The sequence below is a fragment of the Numida meleagris genome, chromosome 1 (assembly GCF_002078875.1).
Source record: "Numida meleagris isolate 19003 breed g44 Domestic line chromosome 1, NumMel1.0, whole genome shotgun sequence".
NCBI lineage: Eukaryota > Metazoa > Chordata > Aves > Galliformes > Numididae > Numida > Numida meleagris.
The window spans coordinates 87,220,535-87,232,936 of NC_034409.1; the positions used below are offsets into that span (position 1 = coordinate 87,220,535).

Below are 12,402 nucleotides of genomic sequence, written 5' to 3' on the forward strand. Positions count from 1 at the left end.
CCATTGCCTCCCATGTTTTCATACATGTTGGACAGGCTACCAAAAATTGTTGGGCTGGATTTGTGTCATTTTCTTTTCAGTTTCTCCTTGTTCTCTCTCAGAGTTGAGAAGGAGAGCTAAGACTTTTAACTCATATCAATATTTTCATCAAAATCCAAGAGCAATTCTCACTAGCTGTCCTACATGACAAATCTAGAAGAGTGACCCTCAGTCCTGAACTATGCTCTCAGAGTACTAACTGTTTAGAGCAAAACATGGTTCTTGATACTCTAGTTCTGTAGTCTAGTGAAATATTACAGAGGTCTCTACAGGAAGTAACCAGAACAGTTTGGTTATTTATGTTTTTTTGCTTTCATATGCTTGTGCCCTTCTTACTCTCATTTTAGAGCAATACAGAAATGCCTTTCCTTTCCTTTGTAGGACCACCATCTGCTCCAAGAAACGTTATTTCTAACATCAATGAGACATCTGTTATCCTGGACTGGAGCTGGCCTCTTGATACAGGAGGTCGAAAAGATGTCACTTTCAACATCATTTGCAAAAAATGTGGAGGAAGCAACAAGATATGTGAGCCATGTAGTGACAACGTACGATTCTTACCCCGTCAGACTGGCCTCACTAACACCACAGTGACAGTAGTGGACCTTCTGGCACATACCAATTACACTTTTGAGATTGATGCGGTCAATGGGGTATCTGACTTGAGTACACTTTCTAGACAATTTGCTGCCGTCAGTATCACGACTAACCAGGCTGGTGAGTCTCCTCCTGATTACCCTTTCTTTGTTCAAAACTGCTGAGATGTATGTACCTTTGTCTCTGCTCCCTGTTTTACAGGAGTTACTCAGAATGCTCGTACACTAGGGTAACTAATTGACTTGAATGTGCTAGTAAAAGTAAAAGCAGAAACAAACTCAGCGTGTGCTGCTGTCAAAAGACCTGGCAGCATAGCTGTTATGATTAACTCCCAGTCCCCAGTTAATAGTCCCTAATAGCAGACTCATATGATTCCGTAGCCAGAATGTGTTTTATTAATAAAACCAGATTTTAATAAAACACTCATTTCAATAATCTCCAACATAAATTACTGTAGTAATCTTAGTGATTAATTTTGATTAAATAGAAGTGAAAAAAATGCTTTGACATTAGACACATCAAAAGCTAACATTAAATTAGAGAGGCTTAAAACGTAGCTTTTATTATTATTATTATTTTTATCCTTTGCAAGTTGTCTCACCAATTCTGAACTGTTGCCAGTACGATGGGGTGTGGAGCTGAATACTGAATTAGGTCCTGGTCTCTTTGCTGGTAATGTGCAAAGGGATTGCTCTGCTTCTGTGTAGACTTATTACAGTCATCTAGGCCCTGCACAAGCACAGCAGTATGCCCTGACTGTCAGATCAGAGCTTTTGTCACTGCTGCATTATTCTACCATTTGTGTCTCATTTGTCAAGGTTTCATCTAAAAGTTGTGAAGAATCTAGACTCTTCTCTAGCATTTGTTTAGGTGCCAAGACTGGAGAAATGCTTGCCAGTAAAGGGAAAGACTAAATCTTTAAATTTCAATGGTCCTACTCCTGCTGTTCATAATCAGGATGCTTTGTACTAAAAGCATGGATGTATGCAGTAAGACAGCTTTCGCCTCTTCCCATCCCACACCACATCTCAAAAATACCTATGTCTGCCTTCCTCAAAGCCTAAACCAAGTTAATATCCTTCTAAGTAGAGATTCTCCTAGTAAGCTAAGTTATTGCAATGTTTTTCACTATGGAGGCTATGTCTCTCCTCCTCAGATCAGAGATCTGCTTTGGTGGGAGGCGTAGAAATGTGAGAACAGATGGTTTTTTGACAGCAGTCAGTATATTTGCAAATGCTCTGGAGAACTGTCTAACTATGCAGTAGGCAGATAGAGGTGTATCTGCTCAATGGAAATGTCTTCTTGTGATCCCTTTCTCATTTAGGTATTGACTTCAGCTCTGAAACATGCATTTTATGTTCATTCCAAATGAACTGCCATTGTTGTATTTACATTTTTGGGATATTTCTGTCAGTGACTTCAGTAGCCTTTGTTTAGTTGCTCCCTTCTCTTCTGACTTTTTTTGTATCAGAGATATTTCCTTTCAGCCTGTTCATCACTGTAGCAGCTAGAAATCACCTGGGGACACTCTATTAAATGAATTCTGTAGGATCAGTGAAAGGTATTTCTCTGCAAAGGTCTTCTGCTTTGCAAGGGGCTTCCCCAGGGCCCAGAGCTGGCTGCCTTTGCAACCTTTGCAACACGATGCAAGGTGGATTTTGATTTTGTTTTGGAACGCATGGCTCTTGTGACATGGTTGACAGGGTCAATGCCTTTCTGGAAAGAGCAATTTTGTTTAATGCAACTCACAGACTGCTTAAGCAATTTGTTTATTTTCTACTTTTATGCATTGTTACATTAAGTACATTTAGGTGATGTGACTTATTAAGAATTTAATTGTCCCGTCTCTTGATCATGCTGATTGGTTTACTTTGTCAGATTTCTCCTTGAAGTTATGTACATTGCTAAAACTAGACCTTAAATATGCATATCAGTTATCTTAAATGTAGTTACAAGAAAGCAATTTCTCTAGCATTCCCTTCCTGTTTAGATCATAAAAGGGACGCACCAGGAGCATACTTTTGGTTCATGCCATACAGAAGAACCAGGAAGGGGGAGTGAGAAAGTCTGAAGATCTTAGATTACATTTAATTATGCATTTAACTATGGGAGCATTTCAAAAGAGATTTAAAGCACTGTTGAGCTGGATCTGAAAGAGATCAGAAGAACCAAAAGCCAGTCACAACTCTAGGGCTGTTATTTGTACTGATTGACTTCAGGTACACGCCTTCAAGAATCGAGGCACCTACCAGTCAAATAAAACTTTAGTTAAATAACTAAGCTGTGCTGAACTTAAGAAAATAGGAAAGGCATATTGCTTTGGGAGTTGTTGTGTGGATGGGGTATCACATGTGGTTAGGTGTTTCAGTATGGCCAGGCAGATCCTGGGGACAGAGACACTGGCAAGCCCGCGGAAGCAATGGTGTTAGCAGAATAGGAATTTAGGAGAGAGGAATAACTACAGAAGGTCCATAACACCTGGATCTCTTCTCTGGGATCTCCTGAATCCAGACACTTTCTCTTCTGCCAGCAATGATTTGAGAGCCCTGTGTCCTTGCAATGGACATGGTGAAGTAGCAGTACTCATCCTAGACATTTAGTATCCATGTTTTTCTTTCATCCACTGTCAGGGTCTATCCCAGCTTAGAGAAAAATATATTGCAAAATGTTTTTCACCCTCATTAAAAAAAAAAACAAAAAAAACTGTTGTTTGAGTGCATGAGTTTCCAAGAGCTTGAGGCAGAACTCCAGAATGGTTTTGATTTTCTAGTGATAAAAATGAGATGTTTGTGGCAGTTATCTTGGTGATAAAAAATAATATATTGCACAACTTCATACAAGCTCAGTTCAAGGAAACATCAGTTGTATTGTGTTTGCTGGGCCTCGGAGTTCCAAAGTCCTGCTGAAAAGTGAACAAACATTTCTCTCCATGTTTCTCATCACACACAGGAGCATTTCTGCCTATGCATCCATCTCCAGCCAAATAGATCAGAGCATGCATTGTACTAACCTTCTTTTATATGGCAACTGGGAGATCTGCCAGAGTGCATTAAAATAAATTCAGCTGATATGTTAGTGAGTCAGTCAGTTTGCACAGCAGCTCCATTTTTAAATGTAAACACATCATATACACACATACAGACACATATTTGTAATTTGCATAGGCTTGTAGATACATACACACACACACACACACACACAGCCACTTTAGATGTTGCTGAAAAAAACCACTGATGCCCGTGCAATGACTCTGAGCTCTAGAATCTCTAACTAAAAACCATAATAAGGTTTCAGTGAAGAGTTTTGAAAGCTGATATAGAAGTAAAGGAAAAGTGTGCTTTGTTGTCAGCTGTGAAGTTTGAAACATCCATACTGCTGGTGTTGAAAATTCAAGAAAGATACTACATTTTAAAGTACGAAACTGGTGTAAAGCCAAGATCCAGTCCCCTGAATTAACAGAAATTCAGAATCATTTTGGGAAATAGATTGTGCTTTTTTCTTCCAACTGTCTGTCATAAGTTTTACTGTGCTTCTATTGCACTGTTTTCCTTTCTTCCAGTGAAGATGAGTAAGCTGGCATCTCTGGAAAAAAACCAAAGGCCTTTTGCAAAATATGACTAGACAAATAAACCCCAGGAATATTTCTGATACATCTTTCTGTCATTGGTGTGGAAATAAGAGAAAGGGGACACGTTGCTATTTAATTTAGCTTGTAGATCATTCTCTTTGACTGCAGTGTAATACACGCATTCAGTTGCCGCTTGATACGGCATTCTCCAAATTATTTTGAAGCATTCTGTGTCAATGTGTTGCATCACACAGATGTTATCTCCTAATAACATCAATCAACCTCATTTAGAAAGGGTCACTGATGACTATGGGAGATTGTCTGGAATTTGGTGTCCCTTGAGGTGGTGTGTTAGCAGTGAATGTGCCAAGCAGAGTGACTGACACCTGTGCCACGCTGCCTGGCATGCCACTGAAGTGATCAGGTGCCTATGCATAGATGTTCTAGGTTCATTGGGTTTTCTGACCAGTTTGTGCTTTGTTAAATGGTTGTTTGTTGTTTCTTTTTAAATCCATAAAACCAGCAAGTGGTGGCTTCCTTGCACCTTCAAAAAGAACTCAAAGGGAAAAGACATTCAGTCCAGGTCAGAACATTTCTATATTTACTTTGGGCTGTAGCAAGCACAAAATTCCCACCAAAGGAGCTGTAGGCCTCCATGAGTTCTCCCTCAGTCTCTTCTATGGGCTGTACAGACCAAGGCACCTCAGCCACTCGTCATGTCTTGCCCTCCAGACTCATCACCATCTTTGCAGCCCGCCTTTGGACACTGATAGTTTGATGTCCTTCTTACATTGTAGTGCCCAAACCTGCACACAGTGCTCAAGATGAGGCTGCATGAGCACATAGGGACAATCCCTTCCCACAACTGAGTGTGTAGGGTGTAGAATTTCCTCAAGAAAAAGACTAAGATTTAGTAGGGACAGCAAAGTCATGCTACTGGGTAATTAGTCAGTTATCCAATGCAGAACACAGCCACTGTCAGGGGTATACCTATGTTGAACACATTTTGTTGATACTGCCAGAGAAAGTAACATTTTTTCTTCTGTAACGCTGTTTTTATGGTACTGTACAACGTCATATAGTTTGTAGGTACAACTCAGGAATGCTGAGCAAAATGTTGGCATTTTAACCAAAGATTTAATTGACTTAACTGAACTTTAAATAGACATACTCTCTGCAGTGACCTTTGCAGTCTAGAGGAGACCAGGAAAACTTTCAGACCTTGTAGATATCTGCACTTATAGCAGATGCTAATCTGTCAGGCACGTCTTAAGTAGCCTTTACCATCCCACTGGTATTCCAGTGCACACAGTGCCATGCCCATTCCTGTAGCTGATTGCCTCTTTCATCTGAGGAGGAATAACGCTATGTAGCAGTACATACTGGAGACCAGTGGGCTGGAAAGTAGCTTTCCAGAAAAGACTCTGAAGATACATGTAGATTTAAGCTGACTATGAGCCAGCAACATGCCCTTGAAGCTATGAAAACCAACAGCATCCAGAGATGCAGTAGGAAGAGCACTGTCAGCAGGTTGAGGGACTTGATTCTTTCCCTCTACTCAGCCCTGATGAGGCCATATATGGTGTGACCAGCTTGGCCCTCCCCCAGTACAAGACAGGCATGGATACACCAAGGCAAGTCTGGCAAAGCTCCAGTAGGATGTTTAAGGGACAGTAGCATTTGTCATGTGAGGAGAGACTGAGAGAGCTGAGAATGTTTAGACTGAAGAAGAGAAAGCTCAGGGTGATTTTATACACATTTATAAATGCTGGATGGGAAGGTGTAAAGAAGATAGAACCAGGCTTCTCTTAGTGTAGTCCAGTGACGTGACATGCACAAACTGAAATACAAGAAATTTTAAATACAGGGAAAAACTTCTTTACACTGTGTGACCGAACATTGAAATAGGTTGCACAAAGAGATAGCAGGAGGTGGAAAGGACTGTTCTGTTGTCTCTTAACTTTCATCTTTGCATTCATAGAACAAGGCCTTAAGAGGAGTAAACTCCACATACATGTAATCAGGTTGGAGAAAAAGTAAGCCTGTGCGTACAGTGGGGCTATACACCTTAACATCCTTGCTTGAAAGAAATTTGGGAGAGTGTTGTTGAATTATTTGTTTTGGTATTTAGCAATGATAACCTCAAAACTCTTACCATTTGTCATAGCACATTTTTATGTGTACATGAGCATGAAAAACTGCAGTAGTATTGAATTATTTTACAGAACACCTCCATAAGAATACATTGCTTTAAAGGGAGAGATTTGATTTAGATAAATTGCCTGTGAGATAATGCCTCCTTTCTAAGTGTTTTCATCAGAGAGCCCACAGGATCCAGTCTTATTCTTCAATGTGTAGTACATCATTGTTGTATTCTATTCAACAGCTATGGTACTTCCCCTTTGAGTCTGCTGTGAGTAAATTGAGACCTACTTTCCACTAACTAGCTTTCTTCACATGAATATTAGGATGCTGATAATGGGTGAAAGCAGTTTCAAATCCCTTGCGAGCATTTCAGTTAAACTGCTGCAAACCTCTGCGTAGTCACACGTAGCGCGAGGAGGAGTTTTTTTCCTGCTTTATAATTAATTGGGACACTCTACAGGAACAGTACCCCAATGTGGGATCTGAAATGATCTAAAAAAAAATTGGTTTATAAACAAGTTTACATTACGTTAGTACAGTTTTATTAAGGAAACAGTTAATTTGTATTTGAAGCTGTCTTTGGGTTTCCTGGCTGCAAAGACTGAGTAAGCTCTAAAAAACTAAGCTGCTGTCCCGAAGGAGCTTGTGCATAGTTATATCTTTAGTTGATTTGGCTTTGAGTCACCATGTAGGGTTGCAATTTCAGTTGTCCATGTTAGATCACAGGGGCCACAGGAGCAGAGCAAGAGAATGAAATCAAAACGCTGAAGAAAATAGATGGCAATGAGAGGTTATGCCCGTGACATTTCTACTGTACTAGCAGTTTCCTGGATCTAGCAGTTACTCCCTGTCAGGCTGAATATTCTGTCTACAAACCCCTACTCGCTGTGTGCATTTTCCTGAGCTCTTGCCCATTTTGTTACTTCCAGTAGAATTCAGAGAGTCTAGGATTCCGGGAAAATAATTATGAACAAGAAAGTTCGATGTCAATAATTACAATTTTTCTATTTTCCAAATATACCTGTACTGATGCTGAAACTTTTTGTTTCTTAATACCTCAAGTCTTTACTATGTGCCTGCTTGATAATAAAATAAGGCTGTTTTGTTTTAATATCTACAAGTAACAGCGTTAACAGTTTTAGGAGTAGTTTTATGTTTGATTAGCTCTTAAGAACTTAAGGCCTTGTAAAATGAGGTCTCCACTATGCAGCTGTTGAGGCACCTATGAAGGCCTGTAGCATAGAGAATAATGATAAAAAGATACACTATATATAATCGATATATATGTATAGTGTCAGCAGTCTGATTATCAGGAGCCTCTTCCTTTTATTTTTAGAATCTTTTTCGTGAAACCTACAAAGCAGAACAATTCATTTAGCCTGTTCTTGCTTAATTGTCTAAACATACATGGAAAGGTTCAGGAAAATATCTGGCTGCAATAACTGTTGTTCCTGTGCCCCTAAGTGTGACAGTATCGCTTCTGGGAGAAAGGTGTAATCTCTTTTTGTCTCTCATTTATTCTGGATTAATGAACTGCAGTGATAGAACTACATGAAGCAGATGCAAACATACAGTCCATTCTGTTACATACACTTAATCAATTTTTTTTTTATTCCTCTTCCTATCTCTTCTTTAAAAAAAAATAGCTAACAAATGCAGCAATTTTGAAACAGAAAGAATAAGCTATGTAAAGGAGAAGGCAACAATTAAGCAGTAAGTAGCTCTTGCAAAAAATATTCAAAGAGATTTTGAGCACAAAACTGACCAATAGGGACAGAAATTAACATCATAGGGAAAAGTGATTTAAAGAGTAGATTGCTGGTATTTCTTGATCTGTGTTTGTCATTTGTGGATAGAAAATTCTAATCTGTCCATTCAGAGTCACCTTGAGAGGTGAACATTCAAAATGAGGAAGAAATCAGTGGAAGTTCTCAGTTCTGTTGCAGTCAAAGACTCTCTTGGCTCACAGAGGAAGCTGTTCAAACCTCCTCAGAACTAGAACTTTTCTTGCTTGAAATCTGTTGCTTCAACGAAATAAATTCAGCACCAAGTTGGGCACCAAGCTCTACTGGAATATGTGTCTCTGATTTCTTGTGGCAACTGTGGCACTATCTCTGCCTTCAGCCTTTACTCTGCCAAGCTAGACTGCGCTGTCTTCAGCAACTTCCAAATGACATGTGATGAACTCTGGCTAAATAAAATCCATATTCGGAAAGGGTTGTGTGCACTTTACAATCTATCTCCCAAGACAGATCCCTTAAGTAGATGTATCTTCGAAGAGAGACAGTTTGAGAAAGCCACAGATGTTTGGTGCATGATATATTTCTCTCTTTCCCTATGGTCCTTATGAAAAGGACATGAAGATAGACTTATTAAAAGTGAACTAATGACATGATGTAGGGAGTCTCTGGTTCATTGACTGTTATTACAGCTGTGCCCCATTACATCCTGAATACCTAGGACATGCTTGTTTTTTGAATGACATTTATCTCTTGAGTTTCAAGCATTCCTGACATAAATAAAGACTTTATGCTTTTCAAATGTGTTTTACAGCTCAGCCCAGAGGCTATTCAAGGATCATTTTAACTCAATAAAACTCCTCCTTTAGGGATATAAAAGGGAAGTGTTTTAACAATGTCACTCCATGCATGGCCTTATATTAGCTAGAGACAGTCTGCCTGAACAGCCTTTGATCCCTTTTCCCCTGGATGTGGAGAAAGCTATGCTGAGGATTCAAAGACTGTGACATACATTGGTCTATTCAGTACAAATGCAGACTTCATGTGAGTGCTTGTGACCTTAGGGAAAGTTCAAAGGCAAAGTTTTGGCTCTTTCTGTGTTTTCCCCTTCTAGTGCTTTTAGCTACCTGCTTTACCTTTTTCAGAATTGATGAAATGGCTGATAATGATTTTCTTTACCACTTCTTTTAGTCTTTAACTTGAGGCTAATGTGGATTCTCATTTAATACCTCAGTTTGGTAAAATAACAACAATAATGAAATGTAAATGCTTAGCACTCAGTTAAATAATATTCCTTAGACTTCTGACTCCTTTGTCTTTGCTAGCATTCTGAGTGATCACTGAGGGAAATAATCTCTGTCTTTCTTTAAGCAAAGATATCTATTTCCCTTACTTCCTTAAGCTCTTCCATTTAGATGATTTTCAGGCAGTGACAGCTGGAAGAAAAAATAAAAAGGTACCCTTTTTTGTTTGGGAACTATTTCTATTAATGGTAATTATTAATGCAATATTTATTTTTAAAAGCATTTTAATATAAAACCCAATTGTAGTAGAATACATATGGTTCTAGTAAACTATGCTGCTATATATAAAGAAACCCCCAAATGCAAAAGAAAGTGAAAGGAGATGTGATCACCTTTCAGCTCTGTTCCATCAGAGATTCTAATGTTCTGGTTAACCTTTGCAAAATCATTTGGTTCAAAGCTTACTCTGAAAGTACCAAAGAATAACAGGGCAAGATGTTAGAGAAATACTGTACCCATTCACAGTGATTTCTGATCAGGTTGAAAAGGCTCTAATGGAATTTACTGATAGACCCATTCAAGAGTTCACAGAGGCTATTTAAGGGGACATAAATATTTTATATCAGAAATTACTTATCTGAATTCATGTGTTGTCTTCTCCATTTTTGGATACTGGTATTTCTAGAGCTAGTTATTAAATGCACTTCTTAAATTGTGAATGGCATTTCTCTGGTTGAGGTAATGACTTCCTGAGAAAAGAGAAGTCCACTCAGCATCTGACTGTTGACTTCACAGTCATGGGGAGTAAATAGTTCCTTCTGAAAACTTCACGCCAGGAAGCCCGAGGTTCTAACATCCTACAAAGTCATGTAACAATGGGGTGGGAAAGGCAAAGCAAAACTGTTTATTTTAAACTGATACAGTCTTAAACACATTCAGTGAAAAATATGAAGTATTGAGGAGCTCCTACCATCATCATCTCAAACGAAGTACAGAAAGAATAACATTTGTATTATGAGTACCGTTGGGCTGAATTCTTAGGAAAGCATATACAGCATTTGTCTCCTCTGTGCAATAACAGCAGTGAACGCCATGGCACCATAATTTTCAGTTTCTGAAGTGAGTGCCTTGTGCAGCTTGATACTTCCCAAATGGACATGGTGTTTCCATGATTTATTACACACGTGTTAAACATATGAGTAAGTCTAACATTCTGCTCACCCTGTGGAACGCATTTGCTATCTCTCTTCATAAAAGGAGGGAGAGATGAGAACATGAATGTGCACCACTTAATGAAGTTTGCTTTTAATTTAGAATTTATTTGTAAGAGTGAGAAATGAGCTCTGACAATCACTTGTCCAGTGACAGCTGCTGCCCAGAAGGTTGCCTTTCTCTGTACTTGAGAGTGAAATCAAGCAGCTGCCTTTTAGTGCAATTCCTGCTCTAGCTGCTTGTTTTCCCTTCTTTCCTTCGAGGCACCTGTGCAATGCCTGCAGCCACTATCACCACAGGGTGGAGTCCCTCAGCTTTCAGGTGCATTCAAATACTTTGTCCATAATGCAGGAAGTCATCCATTAAAAGAATCACAGACACGTTCGTCTCTAAAATGTTTTCTCCTTTTTCTGGGAGAAGCATCCACGGCTCTCATACGTGATTTCATTTCATCCAAAATTGACTTGCCTCAGTTTAACCTAGAAGTTTTGTTCTTTTGTTTTCCTTTCTCTTTTTGACTTGTGTAAATGCCCGTATCTTGGTAGCCATCTCACAGACAGGATGAACCTTTTCACCTGCATCATAACTATTGTATGCTGCAAAGATTCAGAGAAATGGCCTGCATGCTGCCACAGGCCTCTCACTGTTGGGATGGATAGGCTCTTGAATTCCCAGTTTCTGCTGACAGAAGGTGTGCTGTGTTCTGGCTGATGGCTGCCTAACAGTGCTACAGAATCAGGTGACATTTTACAGTGCAAGTCATAAAACTATATTGAGTCTGCTGCAGCTCAAGCAGAAGGTGCAAGAGCACATGTAAATGTACTGTGCTGGTTTAACTATGTGTCCTGGAGATTAAAGGCCAAAGAACTGTGTCTGCACATCCAGTCAAGAGGTGGATAGCAGTGTCTGGAAGAGGAGAATGCAGGTTTCCAAAATGTTGTTAAAATGTGGCTTTTTCCTCTTTCTCCCCCCTGCCCTGGAATCCACCTGGGGACCTGACTCCAGCCTTGCCTTTCTGGTATGCACTGGTGGGACCAGACCCACCACTACTCACTATGGCACAGCAGTGTAGCAGAGGCAGTGTGTATAACTGGACTCTCTGAAGAAAATAAATGGTAATACAACCCTAGAAGGTTTAAAGTAATGCAATTTCTGCTTTCTGTGAGCAGTCTTCCTTAATAAAGCACCTAGATGTTAATCCACTGACTAGAGACTGGAGATGTATAGGATCCAAGCGCAAATGTAGAAGTCCATACAAACACATGTGATTGTGTCACAGAGATATAATATCATTGTATTGGTTTGCAAGTCGTTACTTAGGGCTTTGTCACAGATTGAGTGCTGTCTGGAAGGATGGTTGGATGAATGCGAAGATAGAAAGAGAACACATAAACCCAAATGCTGGAGCCTTGTTGTGTGAGTGGAACATATATGTGCAGCATGGCTGGCTGGGCTGTGCCCAGCTGGATGTGGGCTCCCAATGCTTGTGGCAGGGCAAGTGCTGCCGTGTATCCTTGCTCATGGATGTGACTCCAGGTGTTGAGAGAAACTGCTTCTAATCAAGAGAGCAGTTTGTTCCCTCAGACATTGGTCTTTACACTTGGCCTTGTGTAATAGTTCTGTGGTTTGGGCACTGGTGCTCTGAGGCTTACAGATTTGGGTTTGGGTCCCAGTAGATCCTGCTGTCAGAGTCTGCAGAAGATTTAATTCTCAGATTGTGATCTTTATTTACTCTTCTGGTTCCACATTGCCTCATGTGGGCATTAAAGAAAATTTATATGTTATATCAGATGACAGCATTATGATTAGATAATAAAAATCACCAGTTTTCTGAAGAAAGAGAAAGAAAAAACCCTTT

The 12,402-nt window shown here is 39.7% G+C and overlaps 1 protein-coding gene across 4 annotated transcripts in view; it reads left to right on the top strand.

Moving 5' to 3' along the window:
* Positions 1-12,402, top strand: part of EPHA3 (EPH receptor A3) — a 216,107-nt gene that overhangs the window by 141,690 nt on the left and 62,015 nt on the right. For all 4 annotated transcript variants that reach the window (XM_021401433.1, XM_021401442.1, XM_021401453.1 and 1 more), the window contains one exon: positions 421-756. In XM_021401433.1, coding sequence (XP_021257108.1) covers positions 421-756 — 336 coding nt within the window. The remainder of the gene's footprint in view (positions 1-420; positions 757-12,402) is intronic.